The sequence below is a fragment of the Gracilinanus agilis genome, chromosome 2 (genome assembly GCF_016433145.1).
Source record: "Gracilinanus agilis isolate LMUSP501 chromosome 2, AgileGrace, whole genome shotgun sequence".
NCBI lineage: Eukaryota > Metazoa > Chordata > Mammalia > Didelphimorphia > Didelphidae > Gracilinanus > Gracilinanus agilis.
In genome coordinates this window covers 43692721-43719173 of record NC_058131.1, presented here as the reverse complement: position 1 = coordinate 43719173, position 26453 = coordinate 43692721, and the positions used below count along the sequence as shown (strand labels likewise).

Sequence of the window (26453 nt, the reverse complement as noted above, 5' to 3'; positions counted from 1 at the left end):
ATTCTGAAAGATAGTGGCTCATATAATCCTTATTTTACAGCTGAGGAAATTAAAGCAGCCAGAGGTTGCTGCAAGTAAGTATCTAAGGCCTGATTTGAATTCAGGTCTTCCTAACTCCCAAGTACAATTATTCACTGTACTGTATAGCTGCCTCAGTCTACAAACTTGTAACTACTTTAATCAGCCTACTTAATCTTTTTTCCACAATTATATGTAAAAATTTTTTTAACATTCTTTAAAAAAATTTTTGAGTTTTAAATTCTCTTTCTCCCTTTCTTCCCTCCCCCACTTCATTGAGAAGGCAAACAACTTGATATAGGTTATACATGTGCAGTCATGCAAAACATATTTCCATATTAGTCATGTTGTGAAAGAAAACAGAACAAAAAATAATCAAGAAAAATAAAGTTCAAAAAGTGTTCTTTGATTACATTCAGACTCCATCAGTTCTTTCTCTGGAGATGGATAGCATTTTTCATTGAGTCCTTCGGAACTATCTTGGATCATTGTATTGCTGAGAGTAGCTAAGTCACTCATGATTGCTCATCATACAATATTTCTGTTACTATGTACACTGTTTTCTTGGTTCTGCTTACTTTATTTTGTATCGGTTTTCCCAGGTTTTTCAGAAAACACCCTGTTTGTCATTTCCTATAGCATAATTGTGTTCTATCACAATCTTATACTACAGCTTGTTCAGCCATTTCACAATTGATGGACATTTCCTCAATTTCCAATTCTTTGCCACCACAAAAAAGGCAGCCAGAAATGTTTTTTTACATGAAGGTCCTTGTCCCTTCTTTTCTTTTTTACAAAAATATCTTTGGGATGTAGTTTTAAGCTTGCTTAATTTTTTATTTTTTTATTTTAAACCCTTAACTTCTGTGTATTGACTTATAGGTGGAAGATTGGTAAGGGTAGGCAATGGGGGTCAAGTGACTTGCCCAGGGTCACACAGCTGGGAAGTGTCTGAGGTCGGATTTGAACCTAGGACCTCCTGTCTCTAGGCCTGGCTCTCAATCCACTGAGCTACCCAGCTGCCCCCTAAGCTTGCTTAATCTTAATACTGATGGTTTCTCCATTAACAACTATTTTCACGTATCTTTAACCAAAGAAAATAGACAAGGGATTCCTTGTAACCAACTGAATTACTTATTCATTCAAGAACAGTTTACCAAGAAAACTGGAAAATAACTCAAAACTATTATAAAAAACTTTAAAGGATAAAGAAATATCATATATTTCTTTTTTTTTCTTCTTTAACCCTTACCTTCTATATTAGAATCAATACTGTGTATATGTTCTAAGGCAGAAGAGTGGTAAGGGCTAGGCAATTGAGGTTAAGTGACTTGCTCAGGGTCACATAGCTAGGAAGGGTCTGAGGTCACATTTGAATCCAGGACCTCCCCACTCCAGGCCTGACTCTATCCACTGAGCCACCTGGTTTTCCCCAATATCACATATTTCTAAAGTAATTTGGAAGAGAAAAAAAGACAGGAGAGCAGAGATGAAGTTAGGTGGTGATTTCAACACATTCTTTCATTTAGAGTCTGAACATGTAGGAAACTGAGGGACCTATTTCCATCTATTGCCATTGACTGACTAACTCATTGTTTAGCACTGGCAAGTCCCTTCTCTTCTTTTAGCCCTATTTTCCATGCTTATAAAATGATAATTATCCCTGCTTCCTGTTTTATCTCAAAGAAATACTAAAGGTATGGAAGAAAGGAAAGAAGGAGGGATATTTGTTAAGTGTGTATTATGTGCAAAACATTGTGCTAAAGGGTTTGGTAATAGAAAGATTTTAAAGACAGATCCTACCCTCAAGGAGTTTACATTCTATTAGGAAAAGACTACACACATAGAGGAGACTTGATTAAGGAAAAGATTTTTGTTCTGGGGAGGTATAGGGTGTGGGGAGAGGAAGAAGAGGATATAACAGTGTGGCAGGTAGATGGTGGGATGACCCTTCAGAATTGGGGAGCTTAAATATGATCTATTGTTTAACCAGCCGATATATTGGTTCTTGTCTAACTCATTCCAACTTCCTTTTGGGAAAAAAGCGTTTTTGATTTATATGCAGCCATAGCCACTTCCATTTCTCAAAAAAGCATTTTTCCCAATATTCTTTTCTCTGTTCTTCACTGTATCCACTTTGGTCTTGAATTCCTAAAGATCAAAGCATATGTTTGCTTGCTTTGGAAGATTTTGTCACATTTGTAGAATCTCTTCTGTATCTTGTCTTCATCTGTAATTGATGTTGGTGTGCCATGATCGAGTGCTCCCTGGGAGAAATGCATGATGAGATGGCCTCAGGAAATGATGTTGTTTGCTGTCTTTAGACACTCAATATGATGGACTTTCCTTAAGGAGAGCCTGTTAGCCATCTGACCCTTAGGCCCCAACTTTCTTTTATGTTTTTGCTTCCTTTTCTACAAGAACATCAATCCTGATGTGTATTTCAGTTCCTCCAGAAGTATGTTAATTCACTGGCCATTGGGCAGTTCATTAAGCTACAATCATACTTTACCCTGCTCAGACTAAGTTGGGAATCTTGTGGACAGTTCTCAGTACTGTATTTTGGAAAGAATACTCAGAATCTATGTGCTTCCAGAGATGGGTTCTTAGGGATGGTGAGGGGAATTAAAACCATGCAGAAGAAAACGGAGGAATTTTTGGTGGCTTCCCTATGGCTTCAACCTGGTGTATAAAGAAAGCCTTTCCCAAAAAAGCTGCCACATGCCTTTCCAGATAGATTTCAGATGGGCTCCTTTCATATACTCTGCTGTCAAACTAGTGTGTTAGCAGTCCACCATTCAGGACATTTTATCTGTGGCCTTCACACCATTGTGCAGGTCTGGCATATCCCCCCTTCACTTCAACCTTGTAGAATGCCCTGCTGCCTTTAAAGCATAGCTATTATCACCTTCTCAACCAAACTTCCTGGTCTTCCCTCTTCCCAACTTGCCAGTGCTCTCCTTCTTGAAATTACTTGTATTTACTTCCCTTTGTCCTTAATATGTCTCTTCTATAGGATGTAAGCACTTTGAGGTCAAGTTCTATTTTTATTTGAATCCCCAGGATTTAGTGCAAGTTCCTATGTTTGTAGAAGTTGATGTTGAATCAAGACCTGTAAGAATTATCTGAGAAGGATGCCACATTGAACTTTCTGTACCTGTCCAAGCATGGTTTCCCAGCCCAGAGAAGCCTAACAGGGCTGGCTTTTCTGATTGTTTATTTCCTTTTGCTATGGAGTAATGGATAAGGCAGAGTGAGAGAACACCTCCTTTGCTGCTTATCAAAGTAGAGAAATAGAATGTCAGAGGCACGTCTATGCCATTTCCTGACAGTAGCCACATTCAAAGTGTATTTGATGAGCCTGGGCCAACCCTAAGAACCTTTCAGGATATCCTTTCAATTTATTCCATTTTAAAAGTCTAGTTATGTAGTTAGGAGGATTCTGTAAGGCCCAAACATTAGGACAAAAAGACATTTTATGGGGGTACCTGGGTGGCTCAGTGGATTGAGAGCCAGGCCTAGAAACAGATCCTAGGTTCAAATCTGGCCTCAGACACTTCCTAGCTGTGTGACCCTGGGCAAGTCACTTAACCCCTACTGTAGCCTTTACCACTAGCCTAGCCCTTACTACTCTTCTGCCTTGGAACCAATACACAGTATTGGTAAGGATTTAAAAAAAAAAAAAAAAAGACATTTTATCTGTGGCCTCCACACCATTGTGCAGGTCTGGCATACAGTCAAACAAATGTGTTGGAAACTAGAACTTCCATTTTTTGTTGGTCAATATGGAAAGTCTTTACAGTATGCAGTTGAATTCCCAACTCAAACCATCAGCATATATTGGTTGTAGCCTTTAGTGTGTCCTCACAGTGTTTCATATTCATTGATTTTTTGTTGTTGACAAGAGTCTCATCTTAATTAGAGTGCAGGAAGGAGCTCATTCCATGCCCAGTGCCGCATTTGGTACCTCATCAGAGATTGTTTGAAAGAAGGTAGTACCAGAGGAACTCTGGCCCTAGTAGCCCCTTCCCAACTAGAAGGGCACAGAGAGGTAGGGGACTGACTGAACAGTGTTATATTCCCCAGGTTTGATGTCTATGGTCCAGCCTAACTGAATTTGAAGAGGCTTTGCCCAGGGTTAGCTTCAGGGTGATGTCATCATGTGTATAGCATCTCCTAAGGTCTGTTTGCTGAAACACTGAGGGGTTCTGATTATGAAAGCACCACCTTTAAGGAACTGAAGCACAGGAAAGCTGCTCATCCTGTTTGATTTGGGGATGGTGGTTTGATTAATGCCTTCTTGTGTCCTGGTGAGATAGGAGAGCAGAGATACAAAGTGTTGATCGTTATATAAAAATAGGTTCGAAGTTACTGTGCTGTTTGTCCATTGTGTTTGCTTCCTACTAGTGGAGGTTAAAAGCTCATTTTTCCTGGGCTGTCATGGCAGCTTTTTCCCATATGTAAAGTAGTTATTGATTTTTTTAACCGAGTAAGTGAAAACACAGTATGGTTGACAAAAGACATAATGCTTAGACTAGCATAGCTAACTTTTCATGGGACATCAGGAGATAAAAACCTGAGAAAATTCACCAGAGTCTAATAGTGGTTAATAACGACCAGTACAACCACTGAGCAAGACTGAGGTCATTCAGGGCCAATTCTCTATACTGATCAGTTATACAGAAGTATTTCTCAATCAGTATGGTCTAAGTAGGAAACATCTAAGAAATTGACACTTTTGTTAATGGTATAAATAATGTGCTCTTGTACAAACAAAACCAATGCAACCAAGAGAAACAATGAATTGGGGGGAAAATTTTATAATAAAATTTCTCTGATAAAGTCCTCATTTCTCAAATGTATAAAGAACTAAATGAAATTCATAAGAATACAAGTCATTCTTCAGTTGAAAAATGATCAAAGGATATTAATAAGCACTCAGAGCTTTCAATAATTATATGAAAAAATGTTCTAAATCCCTTTTGAATTGAGAAATGCAAATTAAAACAATTCTGAGGTACTACCTCATGCTTATCCAATTGGCCAATATGACAGTAAAGGAAAATGATAAATGTTGGAGGTTTATCCAAATTTTTAATATTTAAAATATTAAAATATTTAATATTTAAAATTGGGACACTAATGCATTACTGGTGGAGCTGTGAACTGATTTAACCGTTCTGGAGGGCAATTTGGAATTGTGCCCAAAGTACTATAAAACTATAAATTAATTGGCATACCCTTTGATCCAGTAATACCACTACTAGGTCTGTATCCCAGAGAGATTAAATAAAAGGGGGAATAGGGGAAGGACCTACTTGTACACAAATATTTATCGTTGCTTTTTTTGTGGTGGCAAAGAATTGGAAATTAAAGGGATGTCCAACAATTGGGGAATGACTGCACATTTAAATTGGGAGTATATGATGGTGATGGAATACTGTTGTGATATAAGGAATAATGAACAGGATGATTTCAGAAAGAGCTGGAAAGACCTTCATGAACTGATGAAGACAGAAATAAGCAGAACCAGGAGAACACTGTACACAGTAACAGCAATATTGTGGAATGATCAGCTGTGATAGACTTAGCTATCACTAGGAATACAATGATCTAGGATAATTCTGAGGGACTTATGACAAAGAATGTTATTCACCTCCATAGAAAGAACTGTTGGAGGGGGTAGCTGGGTAGCTCAGTGGATTGAGAACCAGGCCTAGAGACGGGAGGTTCAAAATCTGGCCTCAGACACTTCCCAGCTGTGTGACCCTGGGCAAGTCACTTGACCCCCATTGCCTACCCTTACCACTCTTCTGCTTTGGAGCCAATACACAGTATTGACTCCAAGACGGAATGTAAGGGTTTAAAAAAAAAGAAAGAAGGAAAGAAAGAAAGAACTGTTGGAGTCAGTTTCGCATGATAAAAATATATAATCCAGATCAAATCGCCTACCAGCCCCAGGAGGGGAAAGGAAGGAGATAAGTTTGATCATATAACTTAGGCAAACATGTGTAAACTTGTTAATACATATAATTGGTTTAAAAATGAATAAAAATATAACACACAAAACAAAAAAATATAAATATAAATAATGTGCTTGTTCCTAATATTCTTTGACCTGCTTAAATAATTGTAGCTCCTACAGTTCATATCCAAGAGAACATGAAGGTTAAATAAAGGATGACATTTCTTAATAAGCTTCTTGCTTGCCAGCAGAGGACTATTTCTGTTTAAAGTAGGGTCCCCATGAAACCATCCATTGTAAAGTAACAGAGAGGCCTCTTTAGTTCAGTTTTCCCCAATGATGCCAACATTGAGTTAGGTGAATTACTACAAATAATTGTTAAATCTGTGTTGCAAAAGGATATCAGAAGAGGAATTTTCTCCTTTTGGAGGGAGAGCTAAAATATATAGAAGAGAAAAAGGAGAAGTTTATTGAGATTAGAGGCCCATGAAGATTTCAAACAGGCTATAGAGATCACTCTATATTTGGTAGAATGTAACAATCATTACATTTCTTCTTCTGGCTTTGAACTTGTCTACATTTTAACCTCAGTTGTCAAATTTTAATTTTTAAATAATAGAGAATGGAGAACTGACACAAATATATGAACCTAAGAGCAATCAATAGATTGTGATGATTATCAAAATCAGAATCCTCTTGCTTTGCCTTTAATTAGATCCCCATTGTTTAGAAAGAGTCCGCATTAATGAGATCACAGGGCCATTGAAATGTAGATAGATAGATGGACAGAGGAATCACAGATAACCTTTTTGCTGTTTATACATGTCCATTGGCTCACATTGCAGAGTTCTGAAGTTTGTGTTCCTAGTTTCAGTTGTCTTTTACACCGTTTTGGCCAACTATTTAAGGGCATGATGGGTATGATAGGAGGGTGATGAAGATCAGCCTCAAAATGGACTTACTCTAAAGTTTCTTTGATGACTTCAGAATGGCAGTGAGTCCCATCAAAGCTAGGATCATCACTGCAGGCTGAAGTTAATTAGTATCTCCTTACACATACATACTTTAATGCAAGGTGGCTAACAGAAACTTTTTGCTTCTGTAATTTCTAATGGTCACAAAAAGTCAGTTAGAAGTCTTAGGATCTTCAGAAAGTCAGTTAGAACTTAAAGCTACAAATAGAGGTGAAGTTCCAACTGACTGGGCTTTTGCCTTCTGGCTTTCGCTGTGGCTGGAGGCTTTTGCTTTGGCCTTTCATCTTGACTTTGCTTCGGCCTTGGCCTGTGCTTATCTTGTCTTGGGGAAATTTAAACCTATCTCATTTCTCTGGACCTCTCCCTGATCTCTCCATCCATATCCCTCCTCTTCCCCTGAATTTCCTGTGGGTCCTGTGTGGAAGGGAGGGCCTGGTGATTGAACATTGTGAGTTTAAGTTTCTATAGACAAGTAGAGTATCCTCAAATAAGTTACCCCTAGTGATTTAATAAGGACTTTACTTAAAAGGCAGTCAAATCTTCTGACTGGGAGAGCAAGCTCTCTGTCAAACCTCTCCGCAACCCATCCCCCACCATCAGCCCTCTCCCTAGCAGCAGTTTAGAAAATTCTGAACCTCTTTCCCTCTGACTAACCTGAGATTAATAAATCCCCTTGTTACCTGTTCAAGTCTCTGGTGAATCATTGTATTGAAAGTTGAGGCAAGGGCTAAAGAGGGAAGGAATCATTTTCTTTTTATTTCTTGAGAGAACTGGGGGCATCCATCTTGGCAGGAAGTACCTACCCAAGTCTTCCTCCAGCCATCAGTTTGACTGGCAGGGAGGGGCCCTCTTGACTCCTCCCTTGAGAGACTTTAGAAACTAACAAGAGAAACCCTCCAACCAAAAACCTAAACATTTCTTACTGGCCTTAATTTCCTCCCTGTATCCTCTGTTTCAAACCTCTGGGAATAAACCTGTTTGAGCTGCCCTCTCCTACATACCCCCCATTTCGTTTATCTCCTATATACCTTCCTTTAGCTTCTTTCCTCCTCCAATCACCTTATAATCACCTAATATCCCCTTTATCCTTCCTCACACCCAATTGCCTTCATTGACTCACTCAGATTACTTAATTTTTTATAACAATACCAGCTGTGTAACTCTGTTGTAGGCAGCATGGGCAGTTCATGCAGTGATGGGTAATGATTTTTCAAGTGGATTGTAACAACTGTTATCAGAGTGAGGAATAATGATTATGAACAAAAAATGATACCCAGGGTGGTTGGAGCTTTTAGTGACAGGAACATTTTTGTTCCTTTTCCTCTTAGACTTTCAGTCTGAATCAACAAGTATTTATTTAACCCTTGCTATGCCCAAGGTGAGAGACAGGCCAGGATTATAGCTAGAATCAGGAAGGTTTGCCTTACTCCAACACATACTGTCTGTCTGTGTGTTCCACCTCTGACATCTGTTTTCCTCAGCCTTTGATTACTCCAGGCATCTTGAAGACAGTAGATCTGGTCATGGTTCTCCTCTACCCAGTAGATACCAGTATTTCATTATTCCTCTAGGCTCACATAGAAACTCCTCTGTTAAGCACCTAAGTCTCTTTATAGGCTAAGTTTGGGAAATAGGCCTTTTGGGTTAGAATATGAAGTATGTAAAGGAGAGTAATGTGCATCAGGCCTAGGACACAGGAGGCTGGGTCTGGAAACATCAGGCCCAACGGAGGCAATAAGAGACAAATCGTTTAATCAATCTAGCATTTATTCACACCTTCTTAGGATTCCACCTAGTTCAGAAGACCTGAATTATGGGTATTGTATTGTGAGCTAATTTTTCTGGTGAAGGATTGGGTTAGGGAATCATAAGTAACATCCAAAACTATAATTTCTGCACAGATGGTTCCATGTTGTTCTTTACCTATTTATTATTTCTGAGTCCTCTGTCAGGTCCATGAAGCAGAAATCATACATGGGATAGGCCATGGGGACAAAAAGACAAAAGAGAAGTAGTCCCTGCCTTCATAGAGTTTATATTCTAATGGGGGTGTTAATATTTGTGTGTGGGTATACATATAAGCCTATACAACACACATACACACACACACACACACCACACACACACACCCTTTGAAGTTTCTTAAACTGTGGAGTATCATTAGACATGCTCTAGGAAGATTATTTTGACAGCTGTGGTAGACTGGTTTGGAGAGGGAAGAGAATGGTAGTAGAGAATCAAATTAGGAAGTTGTTAAGGACTCCAGGGCAGAGGTGATGAGTTGTTCTGATTTGGAGTGGTGGTCATATGAGTAGAGAGGTGTTAGATGTGAGAGATATTGTGGAGGTAGAGTTGATAAGGTTTGGCTACTGATTCAATGTAGGGAGTAAGGTCAAGGGAAGAGTCGAAAATGACTTCCAAGCTTTTGAACTGAGGCAACTGGAATTATGATGCTACCTTCAACAGAAATAGGGAAGTTTAGAGAAGTGGGTTTAATGGAGGAAAGGTAAAAATTAGTACTGTTCTGGATAGGTTAAGTGGAGATGTGTAGGAAATATCCATTTGAAGATATATAGTTAGAGGGCTAGTGAGATGGTACTTGTGCTCAAGATCAGATACAGACTTGGGTAAGTCATTTCATTATTTGTATTTCAATTTTCTCATCTGTAAAATGAGAAGTTTGGATGAAAGATTTTTGATTCACTAACATTCTTTGACTCTTTTCAACTTCTATAATTCCCCATTTGAAGGTTCCCTTTCCTGTAACATTATCTATATTCTAACCTTTGGCTTATGTTTCTCTTCTCTCTGTGAAACAGGGTGACTAAGGAAGTAGATGTAGCATCAAAAGAAGCCAAGAGCTTTTTCAAGCAGAATGAGAAAGAAAAGCCACAGACTAGTGTCCCGTCAGCACCATCGGCACTTCCAACAGGCTCAGGGTGAGTACCTGAGAATTTCAGATGATAACTATGAATTCTTGGAGGGTACTGGAGCAATGGCCTTTATAGTAGTTACCTGTCTCATCATCACCTGTCACGATGCTTAGACTGTTGTTCTGGTTGAATCACCTATGTGATATCTGCATCCTGAAATATTGGCAAACAGAAGATGCAGAGAAAAACTCTCCAAGTAGGTTTTTATTTCTGTTTTGGCTCAAAGAAGATACCTGGTTTTCATTACCTGGCACAACACTGAACACAAAGTAAATGCTTAATTAATACTTGTTAATCTAAAAGAGGTATTCATTAGAATCTCTTTTCTCTTGGCTATAAAGATCTGAGTGCATTTGGTCTACAGTAACCTCAAAGGAAGCTAGGGAAAAGAAAAATTCATTTCGAAACAATACCAGATATGTTGATTTCAAGAATCTAATGTTTTCCTGCCTTCTCGTTTTCATTAACACAGGATTTATTTCTGCATTGAAATCTGAATAATATTTCTTCAAAATAAATAGAAAATTTCTTCTCCTTCCATTTAGCTTTCAGTTCAGAGTTCTACTTCTTTTGTAAGAAGTAGCCATAATACCATCTGAGAAAACTGTGGCTGTCTTGCAAAGCTGGGCATTATTGATATATTTGAATGTTTTGGGGCAAAATAGAAATTCCAGTGGTCTTGACAGATGAGGTAAAGATAAAAACAATTTTCAGCCATTATGCTGCCCAGTTCTTTGACCTGAAAATTGTAAAATAAAAATTGCAGTTAATTGCCTTCTAATCCTTCTTGTTAGTTTACCTGATTATGCTGTTAAATTGTAACTGTTGATTTAATAGTAAGGAGTAGTCCAAGTTATTAGTTGATTGAATAACTGAGCAGAGGATAAAATAATCATCAATCTTTAGAGACTAAAGTAATAATAATCATGATGGGGTTTGTAGTAGTAGGAATAAAATTAATCTTCTTGGGAGTAACTCTCAACAACATCTGGGGACATGTCATAAAGTAGAAGAGGCACCAGGACTTTCTCTTTCTATGGTTTTAATGTGGTTTTAATGTGGTATTTATGGTATTATTGATTATGTCAATGACCCTGCTAACACCTGAGGAGGAGAGAGAATATCTGCACTAACCGTTACCCTCAAGAAAAAAAGTTTTATGTATCATACCCTTCACATCACTGCTTGTATCTGTCAGCTGTAACTCTCCGGATCTCAGACCATTCTGGGTATGTCTGTAGATCCTAACTTTTTGTCACCTAGCTCTCACCATAAAATCAGTTTGCTCAGAACATCCTTACCTGGGATTTTTAACAAAATGTTTAGGTACAATGGATAATAATTCAGGTGCTTAAATGAAAATGTCATTTCCTTTCAGGGAATAATTATACCAAGTTTGTATGGTATTTGCTTAAATATTGTAGCAGTGGTCTCAGTCTGATAGGATAGAAGTATTTTTCATATTTCTAGAAAGAGATTTTGTTTCAACAGTGTAGCCTCATTTTTAGTAGTCTTTGTCTGTGGTATTCCTACTATGGAATGGCTCTATAGAAATTTGAAAAAATGAAAAGATTTGAGTCATTACTGTTGCTTTGGAAATGAACACTGAACAGTAAAGATGTTTATGTCTCTGTTTTCTGTCTGTGACTACATCTGTGTATATGTGGATGCACATATATATACATAATGTGCTTACTATGCATGTATATGTACATGTAAAGAGAGAAAGATAAATTTAGATATAGATACACATAGCTTTAGTTTCTCCCTTGAGTTTGACAGTCAGTAATATTTATTAAAGTAATATTATTAAATATAATAATATTTATTAAAGACCTACTATATGCCAGGCACTGTGCTAATCTGGGGATACAAAGAAAAAGCAAAAGACAGTCCCTGTTCTCAAGGAATGTGTGACAGTCTAATGCTGGAGACAACACACAAATCACTATATATAAAAGGATAGGATAAATTGGAGATAATCCACAGAGAAGGAACTATAATTAAAAGGGATTAGAAGGCCTGGAATCAGGAGGATCTGGGTTCAAATTTGGCCTCAGGTGCTTCCTAGCTGTGTGACCCTGGGCAAGTCACTTAACCCTGATTGCCTAGCCCTTGCCGCTCTTCTATCTTAGAATTAATACTAAAATAGAAGGTGGTAAGGTGTCATTTAAAAAAAAAAAAGGATTTGGGGGTTGGGAAAAGCTTTCTGCAGAAGGGATTTTTAGCTGAGATTTGAACAAAGTCAAGGAATCCAGGAGGAGGAGGAGGTGAACATGGAAAATATTCCAGACCTAGGAACCATTTGTGAAAATGACCTGAGTTGGAAGATGGAGTGTCTTGTTCAAGAACAGCAAAGGAGACCAAGGCCACAGGATCAAAGAGTATGAAGGCCAGGGCCACATGATGAAAATTGTTGTCCATAGCCAAAGAAGTTGCTGTTGGAATATGATTGCAGACCAAAGCATGCCATCTTCTGCTTTATTTCCTTCAAGAATTTTTTATTATCTGTGTGATATGCATCTTCTGTCATGGCATGAGCAATATGGAAGTAGGTATTGCATGAAAGTCCTGTTATAATATAGATCAGACTATTTACCTCCTGGGAGAGGTAAGAAGGGGAGAGTAAAATATCAGAAAATAATTGTCAAAACATGTTTCTATGTGTAATTTTTTAAAAAAGTATGTGAGGGGAAGATGAAGTCTGGAAAGGTGGGAGGAGGGACAAGTTAGGACAGGTTTTAAAGCTAAGCACAGTCTTCTATCACTAGCCACCTATTAAATATTTCAAACTGGATGTGCAAGAGATTATCTTAAACTCAATATGGCCAAAACAGGACTTATTCTTTCCCTCATTCCTCTTCCAAATTTCCCTCTTTTTCTAAGGCCCCACCATCCTTCCCACCTCCCAGGTTTGTACCTTTGGCATTATTTTCCACACCTCACTCTCCCTAATCACATATGTCCAGTCAGTTGCCAAATCGTGCCATCCCTACCTCCACAACAACTTTCTCATCTGACCATTTCTCTCTGCTTGTATACCCACAACTTTAGTGCATTGTGTTTTTTTTTGCCTGAACTATTATATTAGCTTCCTAATTGGACTTCTTTGCTTCCTGTTTTTTTCCATTCCATCCTCTGTTCAGTTGTCAGAGTGATTTTCTTGAAGCACAAATTCAATCTTAACATTCTCTTACTCAATAAATTCCCATGGCTCTCTATTGCTTCTAGGAAAGGAAATAAAATCCCCCTAGTTAGCTTTTAATGCCCTTCACAATCTAACCTTAACCCACAACTTGCATAGGGGATGGCCTTGAGTTGGACAGAACTTGCATAGGGGAGGGCCTTGAGTTGGGTAGAACTAGATTTAAGGTCCAGCTCCAGTGTTTATTTAGTTATGTGATTCCAGGCCAACACTTCCTTCAAACGTCCAAATCTCTCTACCCGTTTCTTCTTTAAAATGAAAGGTTCCTAATTTCCCTTCTATCTCTAAATCTCTATTCCTGTGATTCTGTCTTTATAGCCTCATATGTTAATCTCCTTCCCACATGAAAAGACCAAGCACAAAATGCAGTTAGTTTAGTGTGAGAATCAGAAGGATCAGTCGATTTTTATTTTGTGAACACAGACTCCATCTTGTGCTGCCACATGTACTCTCCTACATTTTGTTGTTTTTCTGCTATTCACCCATGGGAAATTAATTTATATAAATCATCTTTTGTATTATATATTTAGGTAGATATAATTAATCAGCATCTTTTTATTTTATGAGTACAGAACCCTGAAACTTACTTGCCCCTCTCCCAACTGGACTGAAACTTACTCCTTTCCCCTCTCAACTTGAAAAACCCCTACACTTTCCTCTAATTAAAAATTAGATGAACTAATTTTGTATCCTGAATTATATCCTGGCTAATTGTTTTTGTTATAATTGAATTTTTGGATATATTTGATAAATTGTTTTTTGGTATAAGAATTTGATTTACTTCATATTTGGAGTCTTTGGACTACATGGAGAGTTCATTGACCATTGCTTTCTAACTGTTTAACCAATAAATTATTAATAACCAAATTGATCCTAATTTATTATTATTTTCACATTACACCGCACTCTGTGATCCAGCTAGTCTGACCTTCTCTCAGTTCTTCACACATTACTCTATCTCTGGAATTCCTACTGGCTGACTGCCATGTCTTAGCTGCATTCTTTCGATACCCCCACCTCATAAAATCCATCTCTTCCTTGAAGATACAGCTTAGTCATTACTCCTACATGAGTGAAGACTTTCCTCATCTTCCTAACTGCCAAGTGCCCTTCCTAACTACCTTGTATTTATTCTGAACGAACCTATACATGTACATGTTATCTCCCTGATAGATTTTAAACTCTTGAAGGATAGGGATTGTTTCACTTTTGCGTTTCTACTTCCATCACTTAACACACTGGCACATATTAGGTATTTCCTTGTTTGTTGGTGACTTTGAGGGGTGTGACAGTGTTGTGGAGTTGATCCATACGGCATCTGACTGACATGATCTTTTCAGAAGCAAGAGTAGTATTGATTTTATTTCTGTAACTAGAACAGCAGGGAAAAGCCCAGGGGATAAAGAGGAGGAGGAGGAGGAGGAAAAGGATCCCTGAGTGAGAAGAGGGGTTGGCAAGATGACCCAATCAAAACAAGTCAGCATCAGGATGGGAATTCCAGAACTGAGTGAATTACCTGCCCAAAGGACATTTAAAAAATGATTTTTAGAGATCTATTCAAGAAGATACTAAGATCCAGATGAAAAGAAGTGTGTAGGCAGTTATATGGTTGACTGTTTGTGAAGTATAGGTATCCCTTCTATATCATATGACTTTCCCCATTGCAATTTTGATATATCACAGATCAGCATGAGAAATGAAATGAAGATTTTGGGGGAGTTTTGTGGAAGACAACATGCAAAGGCCAACAGATGACACAGAAAAAGTTTAGAAACTCAGAAATTCATGAAATATATGTAAAGTATTATATAATATCAACATGTTATTTTTTTTTTAAACCCTTGTACTTCGGTGTATTGTCTCATAGGTGGAAGATTGGTAAGGGTGGGCAATGGGGGGTCAAGTGACTTGCCCAGGGTCACACAGCTGGGAAGAGGCTGAGGCCCAACATGTTATTTTTAATACCATAAGTATGTACAATTAAAAAATTAAATAAAGAAATTTACCAAAAAAGTGTGAAAGCCAGCAAATGACATACAAAGGCTAGAAGTATAGAGAGATCTTTAAAAGTTTAGTAACTCATAAATGCATATAAGGTACCATAAATACCCTGTAAAAAAGAAAAAATTCAGGCTTTTGCTCTGTGAAAGGAGGGCCAAAATTGTTTACACCAATTTACCAGATTGTGGGGGTACCATGATCCTAATCTCTGTGATGTGAAAAGGATATCTATGTGTGTGGGCAGGGCCAGCTAGGAGTAGTGGGCTTGAGGAGTTGGCTTTCAGCAGCTTAGCCCCAGGGTAGGAACTTGGAATCTGATTGAGTGGACTGTGGGACTGAATATGATTTCTTGAGTTCTATTACAGATATGGCAACATCAGAGGCATGGCAAAATGGCAGCATGGGATGTGAAGCATGGCCTTAACCTTGGGACTCATTGTAGTGCTCCAAGTTTTTAGATGGATATCTGCTAAGAGTGCTTGAATTTTGAAATAAGCCCAGAAACTAACTGGTTGTCTGAGGGGCCAAGTAGCATCTGTTTGAATTGAACTCAAAGCCTACAGGTATACCTATGCTTGGGGAAGGGCCAAGACTAAAAGAAGCTTGACTCCACTTGGAGTTTGCTGAAGTGTCCAAATTGGCATATCATCATTGCAGAAAATAGCATCTGTCCCTAGCTATGAATGATCAAGGTGTGAAGTAGCTTTTCAAAGGAAGAATCTGCATAAATAATACAGTTTGTTTGACAGAAATTATCCTAATGCAGTAAAATAAATTCTTTATAGACTTATCATCTTCACTTTAGGAAACACTTCAATTTTCATTATTGCCCAGCAAAAACACTGTATTTGTTTACTTTTTGACTCTAAACAGATTTAGGCAGTACAGTAAAAGCAGAACAGGGGAATAAAACATCCTGTTCTTCATGGCTTGCTAAAGAACAAATGCAGCAGTTTTAGAAGAGCAAAATGTTTATAGCAGAAAATGCATTTCCTCTACATGTTTAGCATAGCACACTAGTTGGGCTATAAAAAAACCAAAGTTTATGCTTGGGAATGGAATAACCCAAACACCCGACTCTAATTAGAGGCAAGAGTTAAAGGCAGTAATGTTCTCTCTTTGCATTTGGCAGGAGGAAAGACAACACTCTGGTTTGTCTCTGGGTTTCCATGATCCCATGGCTCCCAGCTGCTCACTTGTCCATGGGCTCTGACTCCCTGAGAATTTGGGATGGGATATGCAAAGCATGGTCTAGTCTAATACTAGTTGTAGTTTACCTGGAAAATTGAAATAAGCCCAGAAGCCAACTCTTTGGATGAATAAGAAGCATGTGTTTGAAATGATCTATGAAATATAACTACAGGTATAAACTAACTGTGCTTGTGAGGATATGACCAGTTGCTCAGTGACTTCTAACAGCATTCTTGGGAGTCTAAGTGGTTAGACTTCAATGAAGCATTTCCTTTATTCCACCAGGGGGCTGCTGTATTGGTATCCCTTGTGAATCCCTTATGATCCTAGCTATAGACTTTAATTCATTTTAATTAATGGTTTGGTGGTCATCTAACCTCATGGAAATTGAAGAGAATAACTACAAAAAAATCAGGGTGAAAAGTGACACCTCCTTGCCTTTCTCTGCCCCACTATACATTTGCCTTTGCCTTGAATCTTTGTGTAATACCTGAGGGAAAAAAGCTCTTGACACAGAATGTTATGGAACAATGTGAGTGCAGCAACTGTTATTCCAAAGGTAGAGCATAACATTTTCAAATGAGGAAAATTGGATATTGCTCAATAGTCTAAAAAACCAGTCTTCACTGATGAGTATTATAATGTGCAGTACTCTGTGCAATGGAGCAGCTTTTAGCTACCTCTAACTTGCAAGAGAGGATCACCTTTCTGTCAGTGCAGTTAACAAACCCTGTTTCCCCAGACTCTTTAGACCTAAGTTAACACAAACTTTTTATAATTTTTAAAATGTATCATTGCTTGAGCCATTGGATTGCTATTGAGTTTTTCCATTTATGTTAACAAAAATTATCTACACTGATGGGAGAAAGGTTTCACCTTTAGTCTCCTAACTCTAATCCTGACAAATCAGAAAATTATGATATATGAACTTTTTAAAGCCCTTTTGAAGGAATTAAGGAATAAACTTAAATTCTGTCACATTATTAAAGTTTTTTAAAAAGGTAGAAAGATTCCCTAAGTTTTTCACAACAAATATACACATATTAACAAAGTATCAGACATCAAATTTCTTCCTGAAATAAAGACCCATCTTTTTACCACCACCAATATTTTCCTTATCATACTATATGGCTTCAAGTTATGGATATCAGTTTTGAAATATTTAAAATTCTAATTCATACAGAGGTCAGTGCAGAGGCATGTGCTAAATATGAGCAAACTACAATGTATTGTCTTATTAGTAAAGAATTTAATGAGAAAAACAGCATAAAGGATACCAGAAAGGCAGATTGAAGACTGAGAAAGTGGGCTAGTAATGTAGTGAGAGTAAGAGATAACTAATGGATGGCCCACTTTCTCTTTGTGTATCTATGCAATGTTAAGAGATAGACAGGAAGCTCTTCTCCCTGCCCCAGCCTTTTGGGCAGAACCTCTTAAGATTTATAGGAGGACATGGCCTAGAATGAGACAGTGTGAATGGGCTACGGTCTTTACTGAGAGAGAATCCCTAAATTGCTGAGATCCCAGATCCAATGAAGTATCCAAAGCAAGGGAGGTGATGAGCGAAAGTCCCATTCATTATATTCCACTCTGATCAGACTATGAATATAATGTTGTATTGAGAATTGATCTTCATGTGGTTTAGAAAAGACCGTTGACAAACAAAATTGCATTTAGAGGAACACTCATGAAATCTGGTGAAAGAACTGGATGCCATGAATGGAGTGCTTAGCCTGGAGAAAAACTGAAAGGGGACGTAGTCATTATCTTCAGGTGTGGAGGATTGTGGTGCTCTCCTTGGCCCCAGAGGGTTGAAATGATGGAGGCAAGTTTCAACTGGATTTGAGAAAAAAAGCTTCCTTACAAAACTGGCCAAGAGTGGAATGAGCTGCCTTAGGGGTAAAGGATTCTCCCTTACTGGAGTCTCCAAGCTGAGATTGAGTTGAGGTTCTGAGATCCTTTCCAAAACTTGAGATTCCGAGACTCTGCCTTATAAGTCACTAGAAATCTTATTTATAGAGTACTTGGATGTTTTAGGTATTTGTGGCATAAATGATATGAAATCTCTCAACTGTATTACTATTAATTATCCATTCTGAAACTTTGAGCTTCCTGATGGGATTATAAAGTTTTGTGCTTTCCCTATCCCCATCTCTGAGTTCAATGATATCTAATCTTAGACTTTTTAGCTGGTTTCTAACTTCTTTTTTGTTTGTCTCTTAGAGCTATTTTTGCACCTGAAAATTAAATGAATTTGAAATCGAAGGAAAACTTTAAAAGCCCTTCAGAGATTCCCCCCTCCTTCCCTAAGGACTGTGAATACTACTTAATTTGCTAGAAGAAAGCTAGGTCTAATAGACATCAAATTCACATTCTGGAACAGTGGCTGAGCCAATATACTGGAGGAATCAGGAGAAACTTCATTTTTAGGGAGAGATGTTGAAGAGAGACCAGAATGTGTCAGAAAAGGAGGCAAGGATAGTTCCAAAGAATTGCTGATTTTCTGTGATGGGCTTTCCCCCTTCTGATCTAGTAGGGAAAGAGAAAATGTGCCTGAAACTCTACTTGTCACTTAGAACACAGATGAAGTTATCATCAGGGCTAATAAACCAGATCCAATGGTAAACCTTCAGTGCCATGTTACCATGGCAGTTAAATGCTTTATATCGCCATTTGGCTTCTGTCACTACAGTCTAAATACTGCCAGTAAGTACCAGGACCTACTGAGAATCACTTCTAGAGGTATATAGTGTCATTCAAGTTTAGGAAGGACAAATAAATACTGACTTGTCTGGCCAGATAGCTGGAGATTTCAGAGGCAAATTCCTTTATAGAATTACTTATATATCACATAAATAGCAAAGATTTACTTGGAGAAAGAAAGAGCAATTTTCACTAACTTTTCCTTTATTTTCTGAGATTTCCTTCTAGAAACATAATAATTTCAAAAAAATTACAGATTTAGAGCCCAGTGCTCAGTATGTCATTTTTTATATAGACCCTTAGGTCTATTTCTTCCTGAAATAAAGACCCATCTTTTTAATACTAGTTCTATTTTCTTTGTCATGCTCTATGGCTCAAAGTTATAGATACCATTGTTTCAAAATACTTAAAGTTCTAATTCATACATAGGTCAGTGGCTGTCTCCAGCACAGCAGATTCCTTGGATAATCTTTTAAAGCTAAGAAAGAAGTCAGACTTTTCTTGAGTTTGACTACAATGCTAATTAGGAGCAAGGGTAGGAAGCATTTATTCTTTACAGGTGGTTAGTTCAATTAAATTACATAATTATTAAGTACCTACTATGTTGAAGACACTATCTGTGCACTGTAAGGAATAAAGGGATAAATAAGACATTGAAATGTGATATGAGATAGAATAAGTATTTAATAAGTGGAGGTATGTGTAGCGTAAGAAGTACAAAATGTTTCTGAAGTTTTGAGAGATTTTGAGAGAGCAATCACTTCTATTTAATGGAATTAGCTAAGGCTTCATGGAAAAAATGACTTTCAAGCTTGATCTGGATTTAAGGGTAGATAGAGTTATTGATGTGTACAAAGAAGAGAATAACATGAACAAAACATGAAGACAAGAAGGTAGTCTTCTTCTGGTTTGGTGAGTATGGCAGGAACTTGGAATATATATATAAACAAGTAATGGGAGATGAGCCTAGAAAGATAACTTGGGATCATATTGTGTAAGGCCTTAAATAGCATACTAAGAAACCTGGAAGTTATTTAGTTTGGAGGCAAGGGTAGAGTGAGTAGCCACTATCGGTGTTTTAGCAGGGGGAAATAATATGTTTAGAGCTATGCTTTAGGAAACAATATGCTGTGTAGAAGGGGGAGGTTCTGATGGTGAAGAAATTGCTTAGTAGTTGAAATCACTATTTTTCAAAACTTTTGGCCACAGGGACCACTTTATGCTCTTAAAAATTATTACCGCAAAGGTTTTTTGTTTTATAGAGGTTATATCTATCAATGTTTGCCATATTAGAAATTAAAATGGATACTTTAAAAAATACTTATTGATTCACTTTAAAATAACAATAATAAACCCATTACATGTTGACATAAATAACATTTTCATGAAAAATAGCTTTTTCCTAACAAAAAATTTAGTGGGAAGAATTAAAAGTTTTAGGGAATGGGAAGTATTATTTTTTGTGTTTTTTTTTAAACCCTTAACTTCTGTGTATTGGCTCCTTAGTGGAAGAGTGATAAGGGTGGGCAATGGGGGTCAAGTGACTTGCCCAGAGTCACACAGCTGGGAAGTCTCTGAGGCCAGATTTGAACCTAGGACCTCCCATCTCTAGGCCTGACTCTCAATCCACTGAGCTACCCAGCTGCCCCCAGTATTGTTTTATATGTGTCATTCTCTTTAATCTTTATATCTGGTTTTGTAATCGCATATATTGTAATATATTGTTTTGGTTGAAGTATATGAAGAAAATGTGGCTTTACCCAAATGCATAATTCGAAAAGGGATTTTTATAGGTATAGAATGTCTTAAGAGTTATTATGAAAATGGCTTTTGAAGAACTACTGGTTTATATGAAAGGTGAAATGAAGACTTGAACTAAAGTGGTGATAGATAATGGAAATGGGTAGAGGGGGAAGGATGCTAGATAGTGTAGCTAGAAAATTGACAAGATTTGTTAACTGATTTTACATGGAAACTAAGAGCACAAGGACACAATCTGAAATGACTCAAAGGCTTGAAGCCTTCATAACCAGGAGACCAGAAGTGTTATTAAAGGAAACAGAAGTCAGGAGGATTTGGCTTAGGGAAAGTTCAGAATTTGTTTTGGGGACATACTGAGTTTAAAATAACCATACTCACAAATAATTTGTCCAGTAAAGGTCTGTATTTAAACAAAAAATTAGGAATCTAAGTAATAATGACTTTCCCATGGAAGTGAAGTAGAACTAGTTTAGTTTTAGATTATTCAAATGATTTGATTGGATTGTGTTTCCTAAGTTCCTTGATAGTGTTCTAGAGGGCAGAGTACCCTGATGAGAATCTGTGAAGAACTTCTGGAATCAAGAAGCATTTTCAGAATTGCTTGAGTGATAAATAGATTGTATATATTTTTCTTTGCATAATTAGATTAGTCTCTTGGTATGAGGCTTGTATGTATGCATAGCATAGTTTTTACATATTTCCTGTTTATAAAAACATGCTTTGCTAAGGTCACATATTTTAAGCACTGTTGTTTTGAAACACAAATAAAAAGTGGTAGGTTTTCCATCTGAGTATTCTTAATTTTTATTATTATAATTACACATAATTATATAATAATTCTTATCATTATCTTATTTTATCTTATCTTATTTTGTCAGTGATTGAGTTGTAATTGAGATTTCTGAATGCCTTCTTTCCTTTTCCCCTAAGTAAACTTTTTTGTAAACTTTCACCAATACATTTTTCTCTCAAACATTAAGCCAATATTTCAGTTTGTCATATAGTTCATTCAAAACCAATGTTTGAGAAAACTTAATTTCCAGTTGACTTATGGGCACAGGTAATACAGATTATTAAGAGGAATTGAATATCCACTTAATTTATTAATTCTTCAAAGAAGGTATTTGCATTTGATAATGTGTTTATTTTCTCTCACATTTCTTTTTGTTGGAAATTGTTATTCTACAGTTTCAGTACCTCAAAGGGTGTCAGTTGTTCCTGGCTATAGCCACCAAGTGGCGCTAGTGACATCCCACCAAAGCCATGGTGATGTCGGATATGAGGATAAAATGATGAGGAAATGGTGTGATAACTGAATGAAGGTATTCATAAAGCTATGTGTCTTAATTTGGAGTTGAGATTTTTCTTATGGGATAGTTTAGGCAGCTGTGTGCTTATTATTTTAAGTAGGGATTGGAAATTAGGCTGTTCCCAAGTCCTATACCTGTTACTTTGTGTTACTTAACCCTGGCCCATTGCCCGAGCACTTAGCTGCAAAGAGCCCATGGTGAATTTAAGCTGAAATGTCTCCCAGATTACAAGAATCAGGCACCATAATGCTCCTTTGCAATTAAGAAAATAGAGGATTCTGCTTCTTCCAGCAATATCAAGCATTACATCCTATCCAGTTGTTCTGGAGACATAGAACCATAAAACATCAAATCTTTCTGAGAAACAAGGCTTTCATTTGAATTGGAATTAGAGTATACTTTCAACAGCTGCTCATTTGAGAATGAGCAGTAGAAACTAGGACAGTATTGGTGAACTTTTTAGAGATTGCGTGCCCAAACTGCACCTTTTAGCTGCCTATGAGCCCCACCATTACCCCAGAGAGCAGAGGGAGGAAGTGCTCCCATTGGGTGGCTAGGCAGAGGGGCAGGGCATGTGAACATTGACCTCAGACACTGGGGAGAGGGGAAACAGCATCCCCAACATGGAACTAGGACTTTGCATTAATCTTCTGCTTTGAATAATTCTTGTATAATCATTAATTCTGGATGCTTTGGGAATATGGTCAAGAAGGTGAAAACACAAGATTAAAAGAGAGGACTTTACCCTATTTTCTTTTTTTCCAAAGCTAGATATTTCATAGCGCAGTTTGTCTGGACTGGAATTGGGAATTAAATTCACTGAATAATGCTTTACTTGAAGAATTCTAGTCTTAGTTGGGCATACTTAATATTTAAGGCAAAGAGGAAGAGGCAATTTCCTTTCAAAAGAGCAACCGTAAGCAATATGGCTGATTCCCAACCATATTTTGGGTTGTTCTGTAGTTAACTTAGTCCTGGTTTCTGGTACCATTTCAGAAGGTTACTCTGATTTAGCCCAGGCTGGACCAGTCTGGTCCTCAATTTCTTAGCCTTGATGTGTGGTGAGGCCAGCTCTCCTGATGGACTAACTAGGATCAGCTGTTTATTTTCCAGTATCGTGCAAGCTGAGCTGGATGGAATCTCAACTATGTGAAAACTTAGACTCTGTAAAGCATCTGTGTCTTTATAAAATTGGAAGGAGTGTGTTTAAAAGCCATTTGAAATAAGGCTTTGGTTAACTTCATGCTAAAAGCAGTGGTGCCCTGTTTCTTGATCTAGCAAGGAGAAGGTTCATGACTCAGACTTTTATTTTAATTAAATTTTGTCTGTTATATAATTTTCATAATGGTTAAGGAAATTAGGTATTTATGGACAACAGACAAGTCAAGTCCTTTTCTGCTTTTTGACATTTAACTCATCCTTTAAGACCCATCATAAACTCATGAAGTAACTGAAGGGTTCTCTTCTTCATCTGATTTCATAGTTAGCATATTGTATACCTCTTATTTTTATTTTCATTTGTACTGTATTTGTTTCACCCCTTGTTCTACTATAAATGTCACAAAGGAGGATCTTCCCCAGCTGCTAGAACAATGTACTGCTTTCTGTGTACTTCATAAATGTTGGGTAAATGATGAATACTTTTTTTTCCTTTTCTTTTATTATACCTGAATCTTCTAAGTTAAATGGGATCATTTTCTTTTCTTGCTATTCTGATCATGGCAAAACACCTCTTAAACCTTTTAACATTAGGTATAAACTTTCTCTTTCATTAAAAGTGATAGATCTCACATTCCATGAAATCTAGTTTTCATTCTGCCATTTATATAATCTCCTATTTTGTATCTTAAGTTCATGGTTCTATGACAAGGTTCTTTAAGGTTCTACATCTACCTACATCTACATCTGATCTCATTTTATGAATGGAAGTGATATTAAAGAAGAGACATTCCCATCTGCTTTGCTGCTGTACCCTAAGAACTATGGAACATTTCCATATGACTTGGGGCTAAAAATCCTCCAAAAAATCAATTCTTTGAGAGCAGAGACTGTCTTGCTTTTCTATTTGCATTTTTAGTACTTTGCACCTCATAAGTGCCTAATAATGCTTCAGTCATTCCTTCAGGGATCTGCCTTGACATTTTTTGCTCCTTTTCTCATTCTCTTGAGGGTAGGTGGTATCAGTTCTAAGACTTGGAGTTGGAAGGTCTGATTTTGAATACTGCTTCATATACTTACTCTGGGCAAAAAAGGGGATAATAATAGCACCTACTTTCCAGGGTTTTTGTAAAGATCAAATAAGGTCATTTGTAAACTGCTTTGCAAACCTTAAAGTGCTATATAAATGTTCATTACAATATACTTGCATGTTGAAATATTTATAGTAAGCATTCTTTCTCATCCCCAAGAGTTTACTTAGTTCATATATGCATTTGCCCAATTTACATCTATCTTTATTTTCCTTTATTTGGTTCTTTATTAAGAACTTAAAAGTACTCTTTTCCTAGGCTTTTTATTCATTGTCACCTTTGAAAAACTAGTTTTTAAAAATCACCCTGGAGTTCTTTCAAGCATAGTACTTTGTGCTTTTGAGAATTAATAGCCCTTCTCTCCTATCTAGAGTATTTTTCTATATACTCTACCCAGTTAGTCCTCATAGGAGTTGAGAGTTGGCTGACATTAGAAGTACAACAGTATTGACCAGATTACCAGCACCAGTGTTTCTGTTATTGGAATGTCTTTCATTTTGTCTTGATCTTGCCACAGTTCAAGTGTTCACATGAAGGCAGTTAGCTGGCTGCTCATTCTGTAAGACATTTTATAATTCCTGTTCTTTCCTTGGTATGAGTTGACTTGCCCTCCTGTTGCAGAAGTCTTTCCACAGTAATAAATATCATGTTGCCGCCCTTATTGGAGAGAGCCCATACCCTGAGATATGATGAGGAGGCTGATTTCCCAGGCAAGTACAATCTGCTTTTCCTGCTTTTCTTTTTGTTTCCTTAATGGATTAAAGGAAAAATTTTAAATATTTTCTGTTCACCTAGGTGCTGAATTATAGTGCACCTGGGGAATTTGGGTGGATAATGTGATGCAGGAAGTTTTACAGAAATTTTACCACTGACCAAATGTGCCATGCCATATTCCATACTTTACAAAGGGAATTGAATTAAATTGAATTGTTTTTTGGAATTTTCCTCAGACTTTCCCCAAAACAAGAATAGCCAAACAATGGGACAGTGAGTTTGGCTTCTCTGAGTGACTTATTTCTCTATATTTTGGTTTGTGTAGGTTAGTTCTTTGTGAACTGAATATAACCATTGGAATCTGACTGAAAAAAATTTTGTAATGTGTTTGTGGACTTCAATAGCCTTCTGCTTGGTCTTCCTGCCTCAAATCTCTCCTCTCCAGGCCATCCTGCACATAGCTGCAAATGAGATTCCTAAAACATGCCACTCCCCTGCCCAAGAAGCTTCAGGAGTCTCCCATTACCTCTAGGGTCAAATACAGACTCTTAGGTGATCTCTGTCCAATCTTCTCCAGGAGCTTGTCCCCATCTATCTATCATTCCCATTCTAACTAATCTTTAGGTTCTCTTTATTCAGGCTGCTTCCCTGATACCTACAGACATGCCTGTGTCTTTCTCATCCTCAAAAAACCTGCACTTGATCCCACTAGCTATTATCTCATATCTCTTCTCCCTTTTGTGACTTAAATCCTTGAGAAAGTTTTCTATAACCCATGCCTACATTTTCTTTCCTCACCTTTAATTCCCTACACACTGGCTTCTGACCTCATTAGTCAGCTGAGACTGCTCTCCTTAGAGCAGCCATTGATCTCTTCTTAAAAAAAATATCAATCAATTAATTAATAATATTTTTCCATGGCTACATGATTCATGATTTTTCCCACCCTTTCTCTTCCCCCTCCCAGAACTAACAAGCATTTCCACTGGGTTATACATGTATCATTGTTCAAAACCTATTTCCATATTATTCATATCTGCATTGGAGTGATCATTTAAAGCCAAAACCCCAATCCTATCCCCATTGATCCATGTGATAGATCATATGTTTTTCTTCTGCATTTCTGCTCCCACAGTTCTTTCTCTGGATATGGATAGTGTTCTTTCTCATAAGTCCTGGATCATTGCTTTGCTGCTGGTAGAAAAGTCTATTACATTCATTTGTGCCACAGTGTATTAGTCTCTGTGTACAATGTTCTCCTGGTTCTGTTCCTTTCACTGTGCATCAATTCCCTGAGTTCTTTCCAGTTCACATAGAAATCCTCCAATTCATCATTCCTTTCATCACAATAGTATTCCATCACCATCAGATACCACAACTTGTTCAGTCATCCCCCCAATTGATGGACACCTCCTCATTTTCTAATTTT

The 26453-nt window shown here is 37.4% G+C and overlaps 1 protein-coding gene across 1 annotated transcript in view; it reads left to right on the top strand.

Moving 5' to 3' along the window:
- Positions 1-26453, top strand: part of CFDP1 (craniofacial development protein 1) — a 140924-nt gene that overhangs the window by 23880 nt on the left and 90591 nt on the right. The window contains exon 5 of the mRNA XM_044663121.1: positions 9777-9896. Within this exon, the coding sequence (XP_044519056.1) occupies positions 9777-9896 (120 nt within the window). The remainder of the gene's footprint in view (positions 1-9776; positions 9897-26453) is intronic.